Source organism: Narcine bancroftii, chromosome 9 (genome assembly GCF_036971445.1).
Source record: "Narcine bancroftii isolate sNarBan1 chromosome 9, sNarBan1.hap1, whole genome shotgun sequence".
Lineage (NCBI taxonomy): Eukaryota > Metazoa > Chordata > Chondrichthyes > Torpediniformes > Narcinidae > Narcine > Narcine bancroftii.
Genome location: NC_091477.1, coordinates 43585649 through 43609229, shown reverse-complemented (window position 1 = coordinate 43609229; position 23581 = coordinate 43585649). Strand labels below are relative to the sequence as shown.

At 43.2% G+C, this 23581-nt stretch overlaps 1 protein-coding gene across 2 annotated transcripts in view; it reads left to right on the top strand.

The window, feature by feature from the left end:
- The window catches only part of LOC138743476 (PRELI domain-containing protein 1, mitochondrial-like), a 36179-nt gene extending 13728 nt beyond the window's left edge, over positions 1 to 22451 (top strand). For both annotated transcript variants that reach the window (XM_069898914.1, XM_069898915.1), the window contains 3 exons: positions 16337 to 16450; positions 16835 to 16913; positions 20588 to 22451. In XM_069898914.1, the coding sequence (XP_069755015.1) occupies positions 16337 to 16450; positions 16835 to 16913; positions 20588 to 20727 (333 nt within the window). In that variant the 3' untranslated portion in view covers positions 20728 to 22451. The remainder of the gene's footprint in view (positions 1 to 16336; positions 16451 to 16834; positions 16914 to 20587) is intronic.
- Positions 22452 to 23581: the final 1130 nt, after the last annotated feature.

Sequence of the window (23581 nt, the reverse complement as noted above, 5' to 3'; positions counted from 1 at the left end):
CTTGAACAGAGATTAGGTCAGAGGTTGTTATGGATATGGAGGGGTTTTGAAGAAAGGAAGGAGGTTTTGTAGAAATGACACTAAAACTGTGGTGATGTCATGTCAAATGATGACAAAGAACTATATACTGAAGGCAGAGAGACATTTTGAATCAGAAGAAAGAAGAAACTTGACATCCTGGAAAGACAGGATTGAGGCAGCAATCTCAAGAAAAAGAAAGATGCTGTTCTATGTTGCATTATCTTTATCATAGGAGATGCATAATATAAATGGCTTTTAAATAAGTGACACCACTTCTGACTGCTCTTTTATGAAAAGAGAGGCAGCCTCATTTGTATCCAGAAGATGGTCACTCTTGTTTAAGAAATAACTCATCATGAAGATCATCATCCCGCAACCCTAACAAGAAAGGGGAACACTTGTGAAAATACTCATGAAGAATATCTCCCTGAAAGACAGTTCATCAAGAGACTTGTGAATTTAAAGAGATTAGAAGATGTAATGTTTAAAAAGTGCAATATAATTACTTTTGAACCATAATTTAAAAAGATTCTGAAGTTCAGCAAGAAGTTTGAAACTGGACTTTAAAATTGACTTTTCAGACTCAAGTTTAAACTGAAATAGTTTTGGACTTTCCACACACAAACACACACGCATTTACATTTGCGCATAGTGGGGTTAAATTTAGAGTTAAGTTTAGAGATAAGTAAGAAATGATAGGTTATTGATAGTTTAATAAAAACTATTATTTTGAATTTACCATTGCCTGGTGAATTTTCCATCGCTGTTCCTTTGTTAGTACTAATGTTAATTTGTAACGGGGACCCCGTTGCAATAAATATGTTATTTGCACCCAAAACATCAAAAGAAATATCGGCCACTGTCAGCAGTATTAACAAAAAGGCAAAGAGGAATGGCTGATCAGTGATATGTTGTCATTGAGGGTAAAAGAGAAAGTGGAAAAATTATTATGGGGAAAAAATATATAAGGAAAATGAAAAAAAAAACAAATAATGGAATGGAAGGAGCAAGGCTTAAAAGAATGGCAGAGGACAAAGGAACATAGTTGGAGGGACAACGCAAGTAGAAGAGGGATAGCAGTATGTTCAAAGGAGGGTGCACCCAAGGAGTGGGAGGTTTTAAAGGATGAATGTGAATGGCATGATAACCAAGAAAAGATGTGCAGAAATAATGAGGATCAGGCACAGCGCCAAATGATCAACAAAATGGCTAAACGTAATAAGAATGATAATGACCTGTTGTCAGCCATGGAGACTCTATTCTTGCAGAATGATGAGGAATCAGAACATTTCTTGTGGGCATATGCACCCCACAGCCACCAGCCCCCCCCAAGAATCAGAAAAAATACCCCAAGCCCCGTCTCTAGCTAGTTATGATGATGAAGGAGGAGTAGCTGAACGTGTGAAAACAAAGCCCAGATTTAGGAGAAGGAAGAAAAATGCTGCTGAAGGCAATGGTAGTCGGTTTCTCCTCCAAGTACTCCCCAATCCATGAGCCGGTGGTCAAGGGCAGCAAGATACTGTTGAGATTTATACGCCAGAGAAACCTCAGGAAATGTTGCTGATAGCCCATCCCACTCCAGATAGGATTAAGAAACCGATTGGATTGTAAATTACCTATTCTCCCTCTGCCATGCAATCTTGATGCCAGAAGAAAATGTTAAATAGAAACAGGAAATACAGAGTGTGGGTGGCCAACTGATTGACAACTATGGTGACCTTATTGCACTAAATGCAACACTTCAGGCATGGGTTAATATGACATTTATGGCCCTGGTGGATAGTTGAAAAAGCCGATTGAGATGGGAAAGGTCCTGGAAAGTAGACCCAGGTCTAAGAAGGCAGGCTAGGAATTTTGGGAAATATTTACAATGGCCTTTCAAATGTATGCAGGGGATGCGACCATTGGGGGGGGCCAAATGTCTGCACAGTTTAACACAATACTGATGCAGTGTCTGCCAGAGAAAACAGGAGTATTAGTAAAAAGAACTTTGTGATGAATGCCCTTCACGCCTGGGGTTATGTTTTACCACGCCATGTCAGCCAGGGAAAGAAAGAAGCAAAATTTCTAGGCATTCTATTAAGTGCAGAAAAATGGGTCTTGACACTAGTCTGCCTGACACCAATTATAAGTCATCTGCTGCCCACCACATCAAAGTAAAAGTGAGCATTGTTAGGACTGGTAAATTTCTGCCACCAGTGGATCCCTAACATTGAAGCACTGAGGCAAGAACTTTCACTTCTCTCTACAGAAATTATTATGGGGAAAAAATATATAAGGAAAATGAAAATAAAACTTGTGTTCGATGTTTTATTAACTTCACATTTCGGGCCACAAATGTGACATTGGCGACGAGGATGGGATAAGCTTGAAGAAAATTAAAGACTAAACAAGATTACAGAGGATTACAGACAACTTCAAGGTGCTAAGAATTTTCTCTTTGACTCAGTACTTTTGGGGCTGGAATATTTCCTCATGGCTGGGGCAGACGGTGACTTTATATCAGCTGACTGAAGGAGGCCTTGCCATTGGAAGACCCCTGTATGATAGAGCTGGAATGGTCCATGTCATCATTCTACAAGTATGTGCCACAGCTGTCTTGACTCAGCGCCACAGATTATCACGTTGGCCAGTGGCATACCCTTCACAAATCCTTTGTGGCTAAAGGATTTCTGCCCTGTGCTCAGGTACTGCCCGCCCTTACATGTCATCATTTTAGGAGAAGACCAGGTGAACTAACTATTAACCTGCAGCAAGTAACAGACTGTTTACTTTGGCATGAGATGATTTAAAGGATCCCCTGATGATGGAGCCAAAGCATGATTTGTGGATGGCTCAACTTTTGTAGATGGCAACAGTCTGGTTATTCTATTGTACGGTGATAGAGGCTGCAGCCTTCCATCACCCCCCCTCTACACACAACAAGCTGAACTCTTTGCCCTAACATGTGCCTTAACATAACACCCGTTAACATTTACACGGACTCACGAAACGTGTTTGGAGTTGCGTGTGATTTTGGTTTGTTGGCAGCATCATGGATTCGTGACCTCCTCACATGGCCTTATTACGAATGCAACATTTATGTCTAACCTGCTGGCTTCTCTGTCCCAACCTTTCCACCTGGCAATAATTTCCCTGGAGAATACCCATGCGGATGCTACCACAAAGGCTGCTACTATCCATGGACCTCTTACAGTCTATTCAGGCCGAGACAAACAATTGTTGAATAGACTGGCCCTGCCTGACATGGGGAGTGAATTAAAATTCAGGGGGATGCCCTTGTGAATCAAATTGAACTATGGAAACAGCAGGGGTGCAGTAGAAATTCCAAGACTCGGTTATGGATCACCCCTGCTGGACAGGTTTGTGCACCTGATGCTTAGTTTGAGCAAGGAGGGAATGGTAGGAGTGGCACTACAAACACAGTGGCACCCTAATTTGAGAAAAGAGGCACAAAGGAAGGCACAAGAAGGCATTATTTGTCAGAAATATAATCCTGGTAAAGTGCTCTCTGGGTAGGACATGAATGCCTATGGGACCGTTTGAGTGTATACACATTGATTTTATAGAATTGCCTGGAGTACGCAGCTATTAGAACTGTCTTATTATTGATCTTTTTTGAACCACTTACACCAAAACACTTTAAGGCTGGTGGTGAAGCGTATCAACTCCTGCCTGAACAGTGACATGAATACATTCTAGTTTGCCTATTGGAGTAACAGGTCTATGGCAGATGCCATCTCACTGGGTCAACACAAAGCCCCAGAACACGTGGACAGCAAAGATGCATACATCACGATGTTCTTTATCGACTACACCATCATCACCTCAAAACTGATCAGCGAACTCCAAGACCTGGGAGTTAACACCCCACTGTGTAATTGGATCATGGATTTCCTCACCTCCAGACCACAATCAGTGAAGATTGTTAAGAACTTCTCCTCCACAATCTCCATCAGTACCAGAGCACCACAGGGCTGTGTTCTTAGCCCCCACTTTACACCTACAACTGTGTGGTTCGGTACAACAATAGCACCCTCTACAAATTTGCCGACGATACCACAGTAGTGGGTTGCATAAAGGAAAGGGATGAATCAGCAGACAGGATGGAGATTGAATAACTTGGCTGAATGGTACTCTAACAACAACCTTACAAAAACTAAGGAGCTGATTGTTGACTTTAGGAAAGGAAAGCCAGAGGTGTACGATCCAGTGATCATTGGGGGTTCAGAGGTAGAGAGAATGAGCAAATTTGGGTTCTTAGGAGTCACTAGGCACTTTCAGATGCCCAATTGCCCCGCTTGTAAAGCCACATATTTTGGCAATATGCGGCTGTCAGGTGGCCACGTGAATGCACAGGAGGCGCCTGCGAGGCAAACTTTGTAACCCTCCTCCGAGAGGGATAATCGCCGCAGCACAGTGGCCTCCCCAGCCATCTGAATGCAGCCGCCTGAAAGCGGCTGCATTCGGGATGACAGTCAGCTGGCGAGCGCTTGACAGCTCCTCTCCCAGTTGCCCCTTACCCCAGCGCAGGACATCAGGGCAGGGGCAGCTGGCTGGGCTGTCAGCGCAGGAACTGCAGGGCTGTAGTGGTCGGCGGGGGAGAAGGGGGCTGGAGCGACCGGTGGGGGAGAAGAGGGCTGGAGCGGCCTGCGGGGAGAAGGGGAATGTGGCAGCCGGCGGGTGAGTATGTGAGTACGAAAAGCTGTCACCCAAATTTATTTTGAAAATGCATTTGCAGTAAATTCATAAATAGTGTTAACACGTGAACCATCTTTTATATAAAGATCTTTGCACAAATCTGCAGGCTTTCTCGAACGTCAAAATGCAGGTTAAAAATCAATGCATACACCTGAACACGAAATGCTGTGCTTTATTATTGTTTGATCCGAGCCAGATTGTAGTAATTTGTACATGACAGGGCGCTCATTCCTTAGAGTCTGATAATGACACAGAAAATGTAAATCTGAGTTAAATTGATCTCGTTTGCTTTGCACCTGCAGTCGCAGTTCTGTAAACACTGAGACGAGGTGCGGGTGTGTTTGTGTGTAGAAAGAGAGTGGAGACTGTGGGGAAAAAACTCCAAACCTGCAATAATTGTTTGCACAAAGCATTATAGAAGCCACAAGGCCGGGAGCAGGACGAGAAGGTGGAGGCAGCATATGTGTATTGCAGAGAGGTTAGACGCCCGGTCATTTTGCTGCGGCCTTAAATGCGTCCTGTTTATTTCATAATTGTCATATTCATAATTTTCATCTGAGTCTGGACTGGCTGTCAGGACCGAGTGGCTGCTGATGGAGCAGAATTTCTGAATGTTCTCCTTAACTACTTTGCAGAAGTCCCTTTGTTCAGTAGAATCCCATTGGGGATGGAGAGCAGGTAGTTAATGGTATCCCTGCACAATGGCATGCACCTCCTGCTGTTGAAAAGCTGCCCACAGTTGGACAGATAGTCCTTCATCGTGCTGTGACACACGCCGGTCTCCCCAGCCCCCTTCTCCCCTGCCGGGGGGCAGAGCGATCAGTGAGGGGACATCCCATGTGGGATGTCCCCATGCTGATAGCCCCGCGCTAGCTGATAGCCCAAGGGACAGGAGCCGGAGTGCGCTCAGATGCGTGTCCCTTCAGGTGGCCAGTGCTTCGTTTTTAGTGCTGCCACCTGAATGACAATTCAAAGGGCCAATTCCTCTTCTTCAGGCACATTCTTAGTGGAGAATACACCTGAAGAAGCCTAATATCTCAGAGGATCTTTCCTTGACCCCACACACCAATGGCATTGTGAAGAAAGGATGTCAGCAGCTCTACTTCCTCAAGAACCCTGGCAAATTTCGACAGAGGTGTGGTGGAAAGGTGCATCGCAGCATGCTATGGAAACATCAATACCCCTCAAAAGGTAGTGGACGCAGCCCAGGACATCGCAAACAAAACCCTTCCTATTATAGTACATCTACAGGGATGTACTCAATAGTGGGGAAAGTAGCAGCAATCATCAAAGACCCTCACCACTCAGCACACGCTCTATTCTCACTGTTGCCATCAGCAAAGAGGTATAGGTGCTACAATGTTCACACCACCAAGTTCAGGAAAAGCTGCTACCCCTCCACCATCAGACTTCTCAACAACATACTCAATCAGAGACTTATTTAAGGACTCTTACTTGTGCACTTTATTGATTTTCTTTTTGTTCACTCTGAATTGCAGAATCAGTTTGTTTATTTTCGTTATCTGTTTACAGTTCTGTTGACATGTTTTAGACAGTGTGCAATTTATTTTTTGACCTACCAATTACTGGTAATTCTACCGTGCCTACAGGGAAAAGGAATCTCAGGGTTGTATGTGATGTCATGCATGTACTCTGACAATAAATCTGAAATCTGAGATGGATAGAGGCAATACCAATAGTAAACACTACAGCAGAAGCAATGATAGGAATTATATAACAGGAAATAATACCCTGATTTGGACTCCTGACCATTATTAGCTCAGACAATGGGCTGCACTTTACTGCTAAAGTAAATGAAAAACAATGCCAGCATCTTAGAATAAAACAACAATTTCACTACGCCCATCACCCACAGGCAGCTAGAATTGTGGAAAGAGCAAATGGAACATTGAAAAGTAAGTTGGCCAAACCAACTGAAAAAGCAGGACTAAACTGGTTGAAAGGAATCCCTCTGGCCCTTTTCGAAATGATAATTGCACCACACAGGACTAACCCTAGCTGAAATGTTGTTTGGAAAGCCACTGCATAGACTTTGTGCAGCAGATAAAAATGTTGAAGTGTAGCTTGACCTACATGCCCTGAAAGAATGATTAATTATATACAAGAACTAACTGAAATTTTTGAGACTTTGCATTCCCAGGTATGTAACACTCAGAGAAAAAAGGAAGAACATTTGCAGTAATAGGACAGGAATATTGTATTATATCCCCAACACTTCAGAAAATATTGCCTATTTAGCAAACCACATCAAAGAACGGATACATGAAGTGAAGAAAATAGGAAAACAATTCCACAATTACAACCCCCTGGGATCATCTTGGTGCCCTTTTAAGGGATGGTAGACAACTTTTATCCAGGGATTATACATCCTAGCCATCATTCTATTAGTTGTGTGGCTTTTGTGATTCTTTTGTATGATTCATTCATGCCTAAAAACAAACTTGTTGTAAGGAAACAATAGCATAGATTGTATAGATTTGTTTTATTTGCTTCTTTCTATAAATTTCAGCAGCAAGAAAAGGTTTAAAAAGAATATTTTTTATGGGAAAATACTAAAGTCTGTTAAAGACGTTGTTTTCTTTTAGTAGCGGAGCTGCAAGATGTGAGAACCAAGACCATGCAGTACTCGATACTCAAGCTAGATGTTTTGCTGAAGTCTGCAGGTTACAGGTCACATGAATAGTCGAGAAAAGGCTGTAGAATGGGAAGGTAAACCATATTCTAACAACCAATAAGTTATCATGAAATGATAAAAGGAGGGAATGTAATGAATTATGGGAAGGGGGTTCTGCTGTAGTAAGTAGGCCAACAAAGAGTTAATGGTTTAGTAGATTAAGCAGTTCACAGCTGCAAAGCATGGCATGACTAGAATGGGTTGGGAATATTAAGTAGAGATATGGCATATCTAAAAGTTGCTGGGTTGTAAATCATAGAAACGGCAGAGAACAGAAATAGTAAAAACATTAGATTGCTGAAAAGAAAAACACATGTAAAACTGCATGTAGGCACCTGTCTAAAGGACTATATAAGTTGTACAGGGATGCTGTGTATTTTGAGTGGGGATCAGTGCAGAGAACGAGTTAGATTGTATACTCTTTCCTTCTACCCCTCCCTCCTGTTAGTGTAATACAGTGCAATAAAGTGATTGTTCGCTCTTTGGTTCTGCTGTTGCTTGTTTTTTAATTGCAGCGCAGGTTAACTATAACAGTTCTCAACTATTGTCGTCGTTCTTTGTTCTTGTTACATCTCTTCATCTCTCTTTCTGTCTTGCAGGCATTCTGCAAATTCTCATGCTTTCTCCGGATCCGAGAACAGTCTGTTTTGCTGCCCCGGGATAACTATTTTAAGCACCGCTGGATATCTTAACATAAATTTATAGCCTTTCTTCCATAGGATCGATTTTGCTGCGTTAAACTCCTTCCTCTTCTTTAGGAGCTCAAAACTTATGTCTGGGTAGAAAAATTTTTTTTGACCTTTGTATTCCAGTGGATTTTTGTCTTCTCTCGTTTTATTCATTGCCTTCTCCAATATATTTTCTCTTGTCGTGTATCTCAGGAATTTTACTAAAATGGATCTTGGGTTTTGTTGTGACTGTGGTTTCGGGGCTAATGTTCTGTGTGCCCATTCTATTTCCATTCCTTCCTGCATTTCTGGCATTCCCAGGACTTTTGGGATCCATTCTTTTATAAATTATTTCATATCTTTGCCTTCTTCATCTTCCTTTAGGCCCACTATCTTTATATTGTTTCACCTACTATAGTTTTCCATTATATCCATCTTCTGAGCTAACAACTCCTGTATTTCTTTAATTTTTTTATCACTTTCTTCCAATTTTCTTTTTAAGTCGTTCACTTCCATTTCTACCGCCATTACACATTCTTCCACATTTTCTAATCTTTTCCCTACATCTGTTATGACCATCTCTATTCTACTCACTTTTTCTTCTGTACTTTTCATTTTTCTTTTCATTTCACTAAATTCTAGTGTCAACCATTCTTTTAATGCTTTCATTTGTTCTTGAATTTTTTTAAAAATCTATGTACTGTCCATTCATTTTACCTCCTATTCCTCTGTGCAGAGCTTGGTGTTCTCCTTCTTCTTCTTCTGTGTCTGCTCTTGGGTTTGTGTCTTCTATTTCTCTTCCTTGTATCTGTGTCTCTTCTGACTTTCTTGTTGAGCTGCTTGTCTCAGTTTGTTGGGTTTTTTTTCCATGGTGTCTTGATGTTGGTCTTCTTCTTCTGGGCTGGTTATCTGTTGTGTCTCTTGTTTCCTTTTTTCTTTCTCACCCCTCCCATTCCCATTGCTTTCTTTATCTTCCAGCTGGGAGCCCTGCTGTCGGGCCTCTCTCAGCTGCTGCTGTCGGGCCTCTCTCAGCTGTTCGTGAAACTTCACAGCTGGTTCCCCCCTCTCGTCGGTGATCTCCTTGTCGTGTGCATCACACACGTGCGATTCCTCGCGCATGCGCAGTTGCGCACCCGTTTGGCCATTTTTGCAGTCCTGCGGTCGGTAGGTCGCGACCCTGTGGGGTCTCAACTAACCTCGGGGAGCGGGCTCCTCTTTCCACGGCGGATCCCTGCTTTTTTGTGCAGGTAAGGCCTTCACCTTTCTCTTCTGGCATCTTTCCTTCTTTTCTTCCCATTGTTTTTGGCTTTTCTTTCTTAGGTGCCATTTTCTCCACACCTATATTTTTATTTGTTGTGATTTGTGTGTCTGGGGCTTTGCTTTTTCTTCACTTTTTTCCTTCTTTTCTGGAGAAGGCTGGTATTCTCCTACCAGCCACTACTCCATCACGTGACTCCTAGTTCTCAACTATTGTCCATGGATATCTGCAGTTTAACCTTACTTCCCCAAATTGATTCCCTCCTTATAATTCAGAATCCTTGAACAACCTTTCCATTTATTCACTCTGCAAACACCAGTTTTAGCGACCGTGAAAGGCTAAATCCCTTCACACCCTCCTTGTGATTTTTTTTGGCTTTAAAGCTTTCTAATCTCTGACCTTCAGAAACATCCAGTTGGCACCTTGCCACCTATGTGAAGCACTTTGCCTTGTTAGTATCTTGTCTTTCAAGGATGTTGAACTGCTAGTATTTGCTGAGAACAATAACTTCATCAGAAAGGTTTATGTATCTTGTTTATAATAGATAAAAATTAGCAGACAAGACAATAAAAGGCCTTGTAAATCTGAAGAATCAAAAGCTGCTGATATTGATTGCATGGTGGAAAGAGCAAAATATAGTGTGTTGTAGTTTAAAGTGTAGGAAGAGATTACTGGGCATACAGAGGGAAAAGTTCAAGCATATTCACAAACCTCATGGAAGAAATGCAACATCCCTCTGATTCCTGGGAGTCCCTGGTCCATAATTGCTCAAAGTGGAGTGGTTATTTTTAATTTCTTTTCAGCCACGATTCCAGTATTCAGTTCAAAGGTCAAGGTGACAAAAGGCATAACAATAAAGTTCTCATGTTGTAGGAGGGCCTTTTTCTTTAAGTCTGTTTGGTGTACCTAGTGAGGTTTTCCTTCAAGTTTTACTGCAGTCATTTATTACCAGGACCTTGAATGGCCCTTTCCCGTAAGTTCCCAATGACTTCCGATCCCAATTCTTTACCAGAATGTAATTTTCAGGTTTGACATTAGGATATTCACCACTTCGATCCTTTGGACCACACTCCTTTAGATATGCTTGTTGTACCTATAAGCACATTTCTAAAAAAAGTTTTAGTTAGATTACTCAAATATTTGCTCATATCATCACCTAATGATAATAAATCCATCCATATTGGCAGTACAGGCTTTGCTCCCTAAGGTGTCCATGGAACATCTCTGCAGTAGATAGCCCTGACTTAGCCTCACTAGCTATGGCCTTCATAGGACCCCTCCTGAACTGCATCCACCACTGGATCTACACATTCAACCACCGGTTCCACATTCACCTGGCGTCCATCAAAGATCGTAAGCTCACCTCCCTGGAGACCACAGCCTCTGCGACCCTCCACATGAATCCCCATCTCGGCCCCAGTTGCCTTCCCTCCCGAGCTCCCACCACCATGGTTGCCGATCCGGACTCAGACCCCGGCCGCCACTACCATGGAGCTCCCAGCGCCACGGCTGCCGACCCTGGCCCAGACCCTGCTCCCACGGCCACCCACACCACCACCCTACTCACAGATGCCATCTCCTACCGGTATCTGGGCTCCAGTTGTCGACCCAACGGAGCCATGGCTGCCCATCCCAACCCGGTCCCGGTTGCCAACCCAACAGAGCTCCCAATGTCATTGTCGCCCACCCCAACCCAAGCTCTACTCACCACAGCTCCTGATGGCAGCGCTGCCGACTCCAGCACTGGGCCTGCAGAAGACTCGTCCTACAAGGCTCCTGACACTGACTACATCTGGAGCCCTGATCTCTATTGGATCCCACTTTACTAAAGCCCCACCCCCACTCCTCTTTCCCCATCTCCCCTCTCTGCCCCCTCTCCCCCCAACCATCAATCCTGTTTCTCCCCCCGCCTTGGGCTACCCCTTCTACCCTTCTCTCTCCCCCTCTCTCTCCCTCCCCTATCCTCCCCCCCATGCACTTCCCTACCCCCTTCCTCTCCCAACCTCCATAATCCTTCTCCCGCTGCTGATCCCCCCAACACTCCAACCCCCTCCCACCAACACCCTCCACCACACTGACTCCCACTCTGACCCTTGCCTGGTTTTTACTATCCCCTCTGACCTTTCCCTCTCAGAGGTGGAGCACTCTATCCTTAGCAGAGGTCTCACCTTCGTCCCCCATCCACACCTCAACGAGTTCCACGCACACCGCGATGCTGAACTCTTCTTCCGTCGCCTCCATCTCCAGGTCCACTTTTGGCCATAACTCTCCAATACCCCCCCCCCCCACCCTCCCAAGACCCTTTCTCCTGCTTCAAGACATCTTCCTCCTCCTGGACACCTCCTCCTGGCCAGCTGCCCGCTCTGGACCTTTTTATCTCTAACTGCTGCCGGGACATCAACCATATCAACATCATTACCCTGCCCCCCCACTCCAACCTCACCTCCTCAGAACACTCCGCCCTCCAACCTCTCCGCAACAACCCTAACCTCACTATCAAACCCGCAGACAAGGGTGGTGCTATTGTAGTCTGGTGCACTGATCTCTACCTTGCTGAGGCCAGGTGACAGCTCTCAGACACCTCCTCCTATCAACCCCTCGCACAGGATCCCACAATCACCCATCAAGCCATCGTTTCCAACACCATCTCTCACCTCATCGACTTTGGGCACCTCCCCCACCACAACCACCGACCTCATTTGTCTCCCATCCTCGCACCTCCCATTTCTACATTAAACCAAAGATATGTAAACCTAACCATCTGGGCAGACCCAATGTCTTTTCTTGCTCTTGCCCACGGAACTAATTTCATCCTACCTTGACTCCATCTCTTCTCCCCTAGTTCAATCCCTCCCCACCTACATCCTCGAGACCTCACACACTCTCCATCTCCTCCAAGACTTCAGATTCCCCGAACCGGACTGCCTCATCTTCACGATGGACGTCTAATCCCTTTACACCTCCATTCTCCCACACAGAAGGCCTCAAAGCACTTCACTTTTTCCTGGACCTCAGACCTGAGCTGTCACCTTCCACCACCACCCTTCTCTGCCTGGCAGAACTTGTCCTCACCCTTAACAATTTTTTCTTCAACTCATCCCACTACCTCCATATTAAAGGAGTAACTATGGGTACCCGCATGGGTCCCAGCTACTCCTGCCTGTTTGAGGGTTTTGTGGAGCAAAACATGCTACAAGCCTACACAGGCAAGATCCCCCAGTTCTACCTCCGGTACATCGACAACTATATCGGGGCTGCTTCAGGCACCCGTGATGAGCTTATCAATTTCGTGGCCAATTTCCACCTGGACCTCAAACTCACTTGGTCCATTTCTGATGACACTCTCACTTTTCTGGATCTCTCTGTCTCCATCTCAGGAGACAGACTCTCCACTGACATTTATTACAACCCTCTAACTCCCACAACTACCTGGACTACTCGTCCTCTCACCCTGTCCCCTTGCAAGGACACCATCCCCTTCTCTCAATTTCTCTGTCTCCACTGCACCTGCTCCCAAGTAAGGTCTTCCAGTCTGGAGCCACTGAAATGTCTGCCTTCTTCAACAAATGTGGCGTCCCCTCCACTACTATTAACTTGGCCCTCACCCGCATCTCCTCAATTCCCTGCTCATCTGCCCTGGCCCCCCTCCCCTAGAAACAATAAAGACAGAATCCCCCTCATCCTCACCTACCACCCCACCAGCCTCCGCATCCAACACATTATCTGCCAGAATTTCCGGCACTTACTACAGTACCCCTCTACTAGACACATTTTTCCTTCCCCTCCCCTCCCAGTCTTCCGTAGGGACCGCTCCCTCCGTGAATCCCTTATGCACTCATCCCTCCCCACTCGTGGTTGAAGGAGGTGTAATACCTGCTGCACCCACATCTCCTCCCTCACCACGGTCTGAGATCCCAAACAGACCTTTCGAGTGAAGCAACACTTCATCTGTACCTCCAAAGAACTCATTTACTGCATCCAGTGCACCCTCTGTGGCCTTCTCTACATCGGAGAGACCGTCACAGATTAGGAGATCACTTTGCCCAGCACCTCCTCTCTGTCTGCAACAAAAGCGACCTTCCCGTAGCCAACCATTTCAATTCTGAGTCACACTCTCAATCTCACATGTCTGTCCATGGTCTTTCACACGACCCCACCCTGACCACTCACAGATTGGAGGAACAACACCTCATTTTTCATCTGGGCACAGTCTAACCCCAGGGCATGAACATTGAGTTCACTGCATTCCACTAATCAGCTTGCCTTTTCCCCCCTCCCCCCCCCTTTAATTAGTTATTCTAGTTCCTACTTCCTTTCTCTCCACCTGGCCTAGACTCCTCCCCCCACTTCTTGTGGTCCCCCCCCACCCCCCCCCCCCACTCCATCTATCATCTCGCACCTTCACACACCCCTTCTCCCTTTTGTTCAGTTATCTCTTATTTTCCCCTACACCTTGATGAAGCGCTCAGGCCCAAAATGTTGGGTGATGCATCTTTACCTTTGCTACATAAAGGCACCTGCTGAGTTTCTCCAGCATTTGTGTGTTTTTTCGCCCCGACTTCGCCTGCAGTGTCATCTGCATTTTAAACAATGCTAGCCAATTTTAGCCCTGTTTCCTCAGTTAATTTCACCAGCTTAGATTTTTAATGTTTCATTCACATATTCCACTATTCCTGCTGCCTGGGATTAATGGGAGTAGTGGAACCACTGTAAGATTTCCAATTAATTCTTCATTCATCTTGGCTACAAAGTGAGGACCATTATCTGAATTCAATGCCTCAGGTAGTCCATAGCAAGGAATTATTTCCCTTTACAAAATTGTAAACTAATAGTCAAAGCAATAAAACAAATCTTAACTAACAGTCAAGGCAGTACTGTCTTTAAATAAAAATAAAAATGGCTAATTATAAACACAGAAAGTAGCCTGCTGGCATGGTATCCCTTTACCTAAAATTTGGATGCCATGATGCCTGCAGTGAGGTATTTACAGTAAGATATTTATCATTCCCTCTTTGCCAATGTGGGTATTTTGCATATAATCAAGTAACAAAGATATCAAATACTGTACACATGTTTGGCCAGTTGGCATAATCTTAGAACTGAGTATCAACATGTGGGGCACAACCCCCTCTATTCCCTTTCTCAGCAGTAGAGGGCATATCTCTAATATAAGTGCATTTATTACGTCTGGCAAATCCAGCCTGTTGACTAATCATAAAACAGCTTATTTACTCTTTCCTCACTGCACCAACACCCCACCCACCCACCCAAAGACCTCCCGCTCAGGGTATTGAAGGCTCTGCGCAGAATTTTGGGAGTATAGGAGAACTACAGTACACCTCTTCACTTTCATATCCTACCTCATGAGAACCCTGTTCTTGTGCCTTTGGTGGTGGTGAGAGGGGGTGGAGGGGGGGAAAGGGAGAGGTCAGGGCAGTCGTGCGGGAAATAGAAATGCCAGAGAGGGCTGAGTTAGTGGCAGAGAGGGGAAGCTACATTTTCCACTTGTTCTGGAATGGAAACCATCATCGCGGGAGCAGATGTGGCCGAGATGGAGGAATTGAGAGAAAGGAATAGAATCTTAACATGAGAGGATACAAAGAGGTGTAGTCAAGGTAACTGTGTGTGAGGGAGGTTTCCAGAAGATGTCTGTAGAGTCTGTCATCTGAAATGAAGGTGGAGAGATTGAGGAAGGGGAGAAAGTGACTGAAAATAGTCCATGAATTTGAGATTCAATTTATTGTCCTGTTGTGGCAGCCTGCATATTTGCAGTGGCGAACCAGTCCCGCTTGTCAGCAGAGCAGCCGCAGCAAAGATGCTGTCGCAGGTCCTTCTCTTCCAGTACAAACCAGAAGTACACCTATGCACTTGCGTCAGCGTGACGTGCGTTCCAGCACGTGAGGGGTGGGCTCCAGACAGCCTTAAAGGCTATGGTAAATCAGTCGTACTTAACAAGCTCACAGCCTGCTGTCTCAGTTCTTATCACTGTGCTCGCCCTCAACCCATGACACTGTAATAAAAAGTGTCATATTGCACAAAATTGCCATTTGTTTGCTGTAAGGCAGACAGATTGGCCATTGGCAGAAATTGCTTAAAATGCCTCTTGCAGGCAGAGAAAGAGAAGCAAAAGAGTCACCGAGTGTCTGTGGATTCACCTCCAGTGCTCCCGCAGCCTCTATAGCCACACCAAGTCCAGTCCAAACCATCAGCCACCCGAGCTCCAGATCCAAATCTCCAATACAATTAGGAACTCTTCTGCGCCCTCAGCACCCTCTCACATCTCGGTACCCATTAGACAGTTTCGAGCCAGTCTCCAACAGTTCACAGCCTAGTGCCTTGACCAGTCTTCAGCAGCCCATGGGCTCTGTGGGTTCCTCACCAAAAGTCTGCCATCTATGTGGATCCTTCAGCCACAGAACCCCTCACTGGTCCGCCGCCATGGTCACTGTCCCGTGGGTCGTCTCCTCCTCAAAGGGGGGTGGTCTCTCCATTTTCTGGTGCCCTACACCAGCCTTTTGCTTCCTTGGAGTCTGCAACCCCTCATGGCTGCTGCCGCCGATCAGAGGTGCTGTCATCTTGGACACAGACCCTGCAGTCACAGGATTTTAAATAAAACTACCGTTGGATAGTTTAATAGGCCATTCATAGCCTCCTCAAAACTGACAGCAGTCTAACTGGGCAGATGGTCCCTGTGGGAACGCTGTGTTTCTTCTTCCCACTTTCTGTGCGTCTGCACCAGCGGCAGCACTGCCGTTACAGCACTCCAGCAGTGCCGCCATTTTAAAATGAGGGTGAAGTTGGCAGCAAGGGCATAAACTTGAGCTCATGGGTGCACGAGGCAGCACCAATGTCATTATTAATGAAATGGAGAAAGAGTTGAGGGGAATTTGGTGTGTAGGCTTGCAGCATGGATTGCTCGTGCAAGTGGTTAAATAAAAGTTTATGGAAAGTTAAGGACCTTTGTCATGAATGTCTGTGTTTGTCATGAATCAGGTCGTACAAGAGTGCTGTGTATATGGATTGCATCCAGAGAATATGAACTGGACTCGAATAAAACGCGAGGCCTGGATTTCTTCAAACTTGTATGGCTTCTCACTGGCTATTCAGGTCTGTTTTCATTTCATCTGGAAAGTCACGTGCTTGTTACCGTTTTCATTCCATTATAGCTGTAAATGAAGTGTTAAGTGCTTTGAGGACCAGACCAAACCAAATGTTTTGTGTTGTCTGCTAGTTTTAATATCTTGAGCAATATGTTTGACTATCCTTGTGTAATTCCCATTCAGCAGTCAACTGAATCAGACAAATTTGCCCATTTCACTAACTCTACTTGCTTTGGAATTCTTGATGTTGGTATAAATACTAAAATTCGAAGAACAATCTATTTTAATTTTACTAAATTAGTTTGCTTTGTGTACAAACACCAAATGATAGAATATGTATTATCAAGCTGTCCTGTCCTACATACCTCATCTTCTTTTCCCATTTTTATAGGAATGTGGCCTTGCCAGCTTTAAGAACAGCATAACCAAAACCATGAAAGGGTTTGAGTATATTCTGGCTAGAATGCACGGTAGGTTTTTAAGTGAGATGGATCTTCCTAGTTTCATAATCATTGAACCAATGTAATGCTACTCACAAATTATTTAATATTTGTTCTAAGAGAACTGATCGCCTAACAAGTGGTAGCTGGGCACATAGATATCAACTCAATCAGGATTAGTTAATCAGACTAAATGATAGATATAAACAAAATATCCATCCTGTTGGAAATGACTGAGATGGACTGAGTACATTCAGAGTTATTCTACCTTCCATATTGTAGAGAAAATGTGACTGAAGATGGAATTCAATTTAGTGAAATCAGAATTGTTGCCAAGGAAATTGTGCTGTCTTATAAAAACTTAAGAGGAACAGGATTGGGTCATTGGCCCCTTGGGCCCTCCCTGACTTTCAAGATCGTGGCCAATCTTCTACAGCAACATTTTTATCCTTCTCCCAAATTCCCTCAATTCCTCCAATATTCAGAAATCTATTGATCATTTTATGTTCAATAAAATAAATGAATGAGTATTTGCAGTTGCCTTCGGCAGAAAATCTCAGATACGCTGCTCTCTTTTTGCACCTCATTTTGAAAAGGTGACATCTAATTCTTGAAGTCTTAGCCAGAGACATCTCCATATCCACCCTGTTGACCTTCTGATACCTTGGTACATTTCAGTGATAAAACCATTTTTTTTTTAACTAAAAAGAATAGAGAACATAACTTTCTTCAACTTCTCAAGTGATGGACATGCTTTCCAGAGAATCAGTTTAGTAAAATTTGCTGTACTCCTATACCAATGGAATTGCACGCAGCCCATAATTTAGGGTCTCAACAACAATAACGTTCTTTTGCCTCCACAGATGTTACTTGACCTGCCAAGTTCCTTGTGGTTTTTTTTGCTAAGTCCATGCAAAGATGTCATTTCCTCATGTTGCTCGACTATCTTCACCAACTTAGTGAGCAATTTTATTTTTAAAAATGTGAAAATCCTAATGTACTGCATTCAGTTGTTCCTACTCAGTCTCTACACAGGTGCATGAACAGGCCACTGGCCCCTCAAGCCTGTTATGTCATTCATGGATGGTATACCCTCACCTCCTCCTTGGTGCCAGGTCCCCAAAGCAGTGAATTTCACAATCTTTCTAAAGTTACCTGCCTTCACTTTAAATATTTCTAATGATTTAGCCACTACAACAGAGGTAGAAAATTCTGCTGTTTCATTACCCTGTGCAGGAATAAATTTCCATGTACTCTCTTTTAAAAGAGCAGCCCCTCAATCAATACTCCTCCACTAGTGATAATATCTTGTCATCTATCCTAATTTGTTGCCAAGAGTCTTTCATGTTTCAATAAGATCACCTCTCTTAACTTCATAGAACCTTTTTAGCCTCCTTTGACAGGATTGTTCTCTCAGGAATTAACTTGATGAATATTTTTTTGGACTGGCTGGAATGCTAGAATTGGCTTTGATCTGAAGGAAACATTCGCACATTCCATAACACTTTGATAGATAACCAGAACAGCCCATTTCTATAGCCAGCTCTTTCGTAATTCTTAAATGTGAATCATCAGATTCTTGAGCACCATCATGCAGAGCACTGGCGCACTTCAACCATTTCTTCTTTACACTACTGACCCATGTCTGCATCGCCAGAACAGTCATCAAGTTTGTAGATAACACGACAGTAGTTGGTCGGCCTCATCAGCAACGAGTCACAATACACGGAAGAGGTGTAAACCTTGCGAAATGATGCGAGAATAACAACCAGAGTCTCAGCGTGGACAAGACGAGGAAAATGATAGTTGACTTTGTGATGACCAGAGATGACCACCCTCCACAACACATTAATAGCTTGGTGGTGGAGAGCACAAATTTCCTTGGAGTCCACTTAAGAAGTGACCTATCCTGGACCTAAAACATCTCAATTATCAGGAAGGAACAAGAGTGACTTCACTTCCTGAGAAGGTGGAGGCGGACAAGGCTATCGGCCACCATTCTGTCAACTTTCTACAGGAGCTGTATCGAGAGTGTCTGGCTGGCTACATTTCCATGTTGTACAGTTGCTGTAGAGCACAAGATCAGAGGAATCGGATCAATCCACAGGACCATAAGAGCAGCAGAGATGATTACTAGGGTCTCCTTCCCACCCCAATGGTGTGATTTACCGGGAGGATTGTCTAAAGAGGGCTCGCAAAATCAATGAGGAGCCCCACCACCTTACACACATCTTCCAATACTCCTGTTGGGAAAGAGATAAATGAGTAACAGAGCCAGAACCATCAGGCTGAGGAAAAAAAGCTTCTTCCCATAGGCAGTGAAACTGCTGAATGACTGATGAACTGCTCATACCTGTCCTTTGTGGTTCTACTATTTACTTTAATATTTGCATATGTGAGCTGTGCATATGTATTATTTGTTGGCACATGTACTACGTCTGTGTGCGTGTTTGTGGAGTTTTTCACTGAGGATCAGAGAACAATCTTTCGAAGGATGATATACAAACTTGATTTGCACTCGAACTTTGGTCCTCCAGTATTTTTAGGTGCTTCACATCTTCTGAGGGTATTCAGAGTTTTTATTTAATTCCTCTGCAATGCCTTTGTGCAGCATTTTCACTGAATATTCTGAGAATATTTGCCTCTTTATAAACAAAGGAAACCTAGATTTTCCATTTTTACAATGATGCAATGTTTCTCTACGTCATTGCCTTGAATTTCCTTAGTTCATTCCTTTCAAGTAACTACCACCGTTTGACTTCAATGCCACGACATTGAATGGCATGGAGGTTGCATGCCTGTCTTTTGTAACCAAAAAAATCCTAACTAACTTGTCTCCTTTCCTCTCATCGCCTGTAGGCTCATCTGATGCAGTCAGATGCTTATCTTATTACTGTGATACCTTGTTTCCTTAGCACTGCTGTTAAACCAGATAATGGTTATCATATAATCATTTCTGCAGTAAGGGAATGTGGCCCAAGTTTTTAATGATTACTAAAAAGGATTTTTTGCTTACTTAGGGTTTGAGAGGCTTTTTAATTATATTTCAACTCAATGAATTGCATTTTTATTAAGAATTACATTGATTACACTTGTTCAGCATTGGAAAAAAAGTCTGGCCCTTAAACCTGATTTGCAAAATTGTTCAATGCAGTAAAATTTCAATATTCCAACATGCTCAGTACTTTAGTTCTGGATTAATTTTTCTGGATCATTAATTGCTATTAATTCTCTAATACACTTGTTTTAGTTTTCTTCAGATGCTGCACAATGTAAGGGTTTTTCCAGTGAGTCTACACATGCTGTGATTGCAGCAAAAACACAAATGCTGGAGAAACTCAGCAGGTCTCACAGCATCTGTAGGAGGTAAAGATATACAACCTATGTTTCAAGCCTGAGTCCTTCAAGGTACAAGTAAAAATCAGGCAGATGCCTGAATTAAAAGGCTGGGGAGAAGGGTAGAATGGGCAGGGGAAGGAGTACCGACCACTTAACCAACAAGAGGGAATTGAAGCCCCAGTGAATTGAAAGGGAATGTCAGGTTGTTCAGATTTTTAACCACTGAAATATCTGAATAGTCAAATATTAGGCACGGTCAGATCAGAATGGAGCATAATGGGCTCCCGGTGATTAGATAGTTTCTGGAAGTGTCCAAGCCAAATGTTTTTTTCCTTTTAACTCATTTCTCCCCTTCCATCATTCAGGTGAAACACCAATGAAGACTTTGAGGGAAACTGCTAAAGAAGCTACAGAGAAAGCCAAGGAGACTGCCCTGGCAGCTACAGAGAAAGCCAAGGATCTAGCCAACAAAGCAGGACCACAGAAAAAAAAGCAATACATCTAAGACTATTCATTGTGAGGGAAAGAAGTACCGTCTGTATGCAGATCAATCACATGACCAACATTTCTCTGAATGTTTGCAGAAATTTGGGCTGACAAATTTAGAACAATGAATCTGGAGTTGGCTTTTGCCACAACTAATAGATGACGTTTACTGTAAATGGAAAATACAAATAAATAATTTTAAACCAAATTGAAGATTAGGATTTAAATATATTTAAACTTAGTTTCTCCAGGCTAGTTTGTCAGACCATATTAGCAGCAAATTAGGAGCTATTAGAGCAACTCAGAAGATCAAACAGCCTTCATGCTGCATCCATGGGTAGAAATAGTGTTTTGAGATGGGACCTCTTACCGAGTCTCATTTAACGGGTCTCTAACTGAAACATTGCCCATTTCTACCCATGGATGCAGCTTTATACACAGAGTTGCCATTGCAGCTCATTGCTTGCTCAGTATTCCAGCCATCTGCAGTCTGTTTCTTATTTTCAGATGGTTTTGAGATTCAGAGGGGAGTTGGGGGGAAGAGGATAGAGGAATTTTGTGATTCAAGGTGATGAAACTAATCAAATTCAAGTAGGTTTCATTCTGGTGAATCTTAACAAAAACTCTCAGATCTTCAACTAATTTTAACTGAAATTTTCTAATAGGTTAGGGACTTAGGAATTAAACTGCAAACATCTGACTCAATGTCACCCTCCACTGATCTATGGTCTACCTAATCTTTTCCCCTGTTATAATCACCTTTGGGACTCAGGCAAAATTGGCTATATTGTTGATGATTACTACTGTGGCTTCTTGCTGAAGCAAAGTCAACATTTCAGAAAATAAACAAGAGCTTCTCTTAATCCATTTTGAGGCCAGTAACTCATTACCATTTAATTCTTGTTGTTTTTGATTTTTCCTGTTAACCGCATTTTCTTTATTGTACCAGGTGAGATGATTTTAACCTGCTAACTTCAGCACGGTATCAAGGTACTGAATTTGTAGTCAAATCTGAAAACTCATTACCCTGGGCCTCGTGGTGAAGTCCAGAGTATGAGTTGTCCCAAGCCTCGGGGCAGACAGTGCCTGAGCTCCATGAATTATGACTGTGCAGTAGACTGTTTTTCCCTAAATGGTGGCAGACATTTTCAACATCTTGTCCTGGAGAGGTCAGTGACCTGAACTGGGAAGGCTGCGCGACTAGCTGTCCCTCAGGATCGGGGAATGTTCTCCACTTGAACTGCTGGACATTTTTAACATTTAGTTTGCAACCAGTCTTTACTCGTGCCATTGTTTAATCCCTGAAAAATTATTTGCATTTAGTACTGCTTTTGTCAAGCATCTTTTGTAAAAATCACTGTGGTCTTGGAGACATTATCTCGTTTTAATTTGTAATTCGTTAAGGCAACAATAAAACGCACCTGATACCTGAAATCTTTACAAAGTTAAAAACACACTGGGTTGATGTGCCCAATAACAATCAGGCAGCAGCAAGAATTGTGGCATTTACTAATACAGTAGTACTAGGAACAAAATGAGAATACTGTGTTTCTGTATGGTTTGACATTCACTATATTCTGCTCACTTGTTTAGTTATCCTGCAACTGTTGAGTTTAAGTGATAAATATTGTACCGTTAACTGCATTTACCAAATGTGGCTGAAAGTGAAAATAGTAGAAATGTTTACATTGTTAAATATAGATCAAAAGAACTACAATAAAGACATGTCCAGACTTTTAAAAATGTCACAAATGGTTGCCTTATTTCTGGAATTTCATTTGGACTTAAATAGATCATACAAGTGGTTTAGTTTTTCACTAAACATGATAATTTTATTTACATCGTAGTTCTGTCAGCACCTGTGGAAGTATAGCCTCATTCACACTAGCAATTTAACCCAGTAATTAACTGCCAATCTACTAGTGATCACTCACAAACAGATAGTTAGTTGTGAGATTCTCTGTAAGCTGGGAGAAAAGTAATGCCACTTGTAAAAATGTCATCTCACCTTTCTAATAGCTCCATTTAAGTACAAATAGTTTGACCAACTGGAGGTTTTGATGCCAAGTGGTGCTTGAGAACAGCAGTTGAAGTGTGGAGAATTGCAAGACTCCTCTGACATGGTAAAATGTCAGGCTTGTCAGCAAATTAAGACTGGAATAAAAGGAACAAAGCAACATGGACTATTTTAAGTGTTTAGTGAATGGTGGGAGGGATGGAAGCTGCAGGAAAATTGGTACCAGAATGATTCTTGGCCCACAGGTAAAAACTTTCCATTGATTTATGGAAGGATCAGAGAAGAAGATCAACTTGAATTTTTATATACACATAAATCCTGTAATATTGCCATAAAACCTGGCATTAAGCCAGCTGAACTGAACCAAAAAGCCGGTATAATGCCGGGTCAGTGTGTTTTTTAAAATTTATATATATATATTTTTATAAAGCAACAGTTTCAGTGTCTAGTGTCACATATAACAGACCCACTTTTTTTCACCCTCCCAAAAAAAGGCTCAAAAATATTCCCTTGGCCTTGTATGTAAAGTTGAAATTAGTGTGATAATTGTGAGTAACACTGACAAATGATCATCATCGTTGCATGGCTCACTAACATCACCACCATCTATCGTTGGGGGATGGCGGTGGGGCGGTCGGTAGACTCTCCTGATGACCTGCTGTCGGTCCCCGAACTGGTCATTAATTGTGTTGAGAAAGTGTGAGGTATAATTGCAGGCCACCAGGAGAGAGTGGGACAGTGATATTTTTATTAAAAAGATTTTTCCTGTTGTCCGACTTGCATGTTTTGTTCAAATGTTAGCTTACCTGTAAATACACAAAAATACAGTACATAAACTTTACTCAAGTTGGTCCCA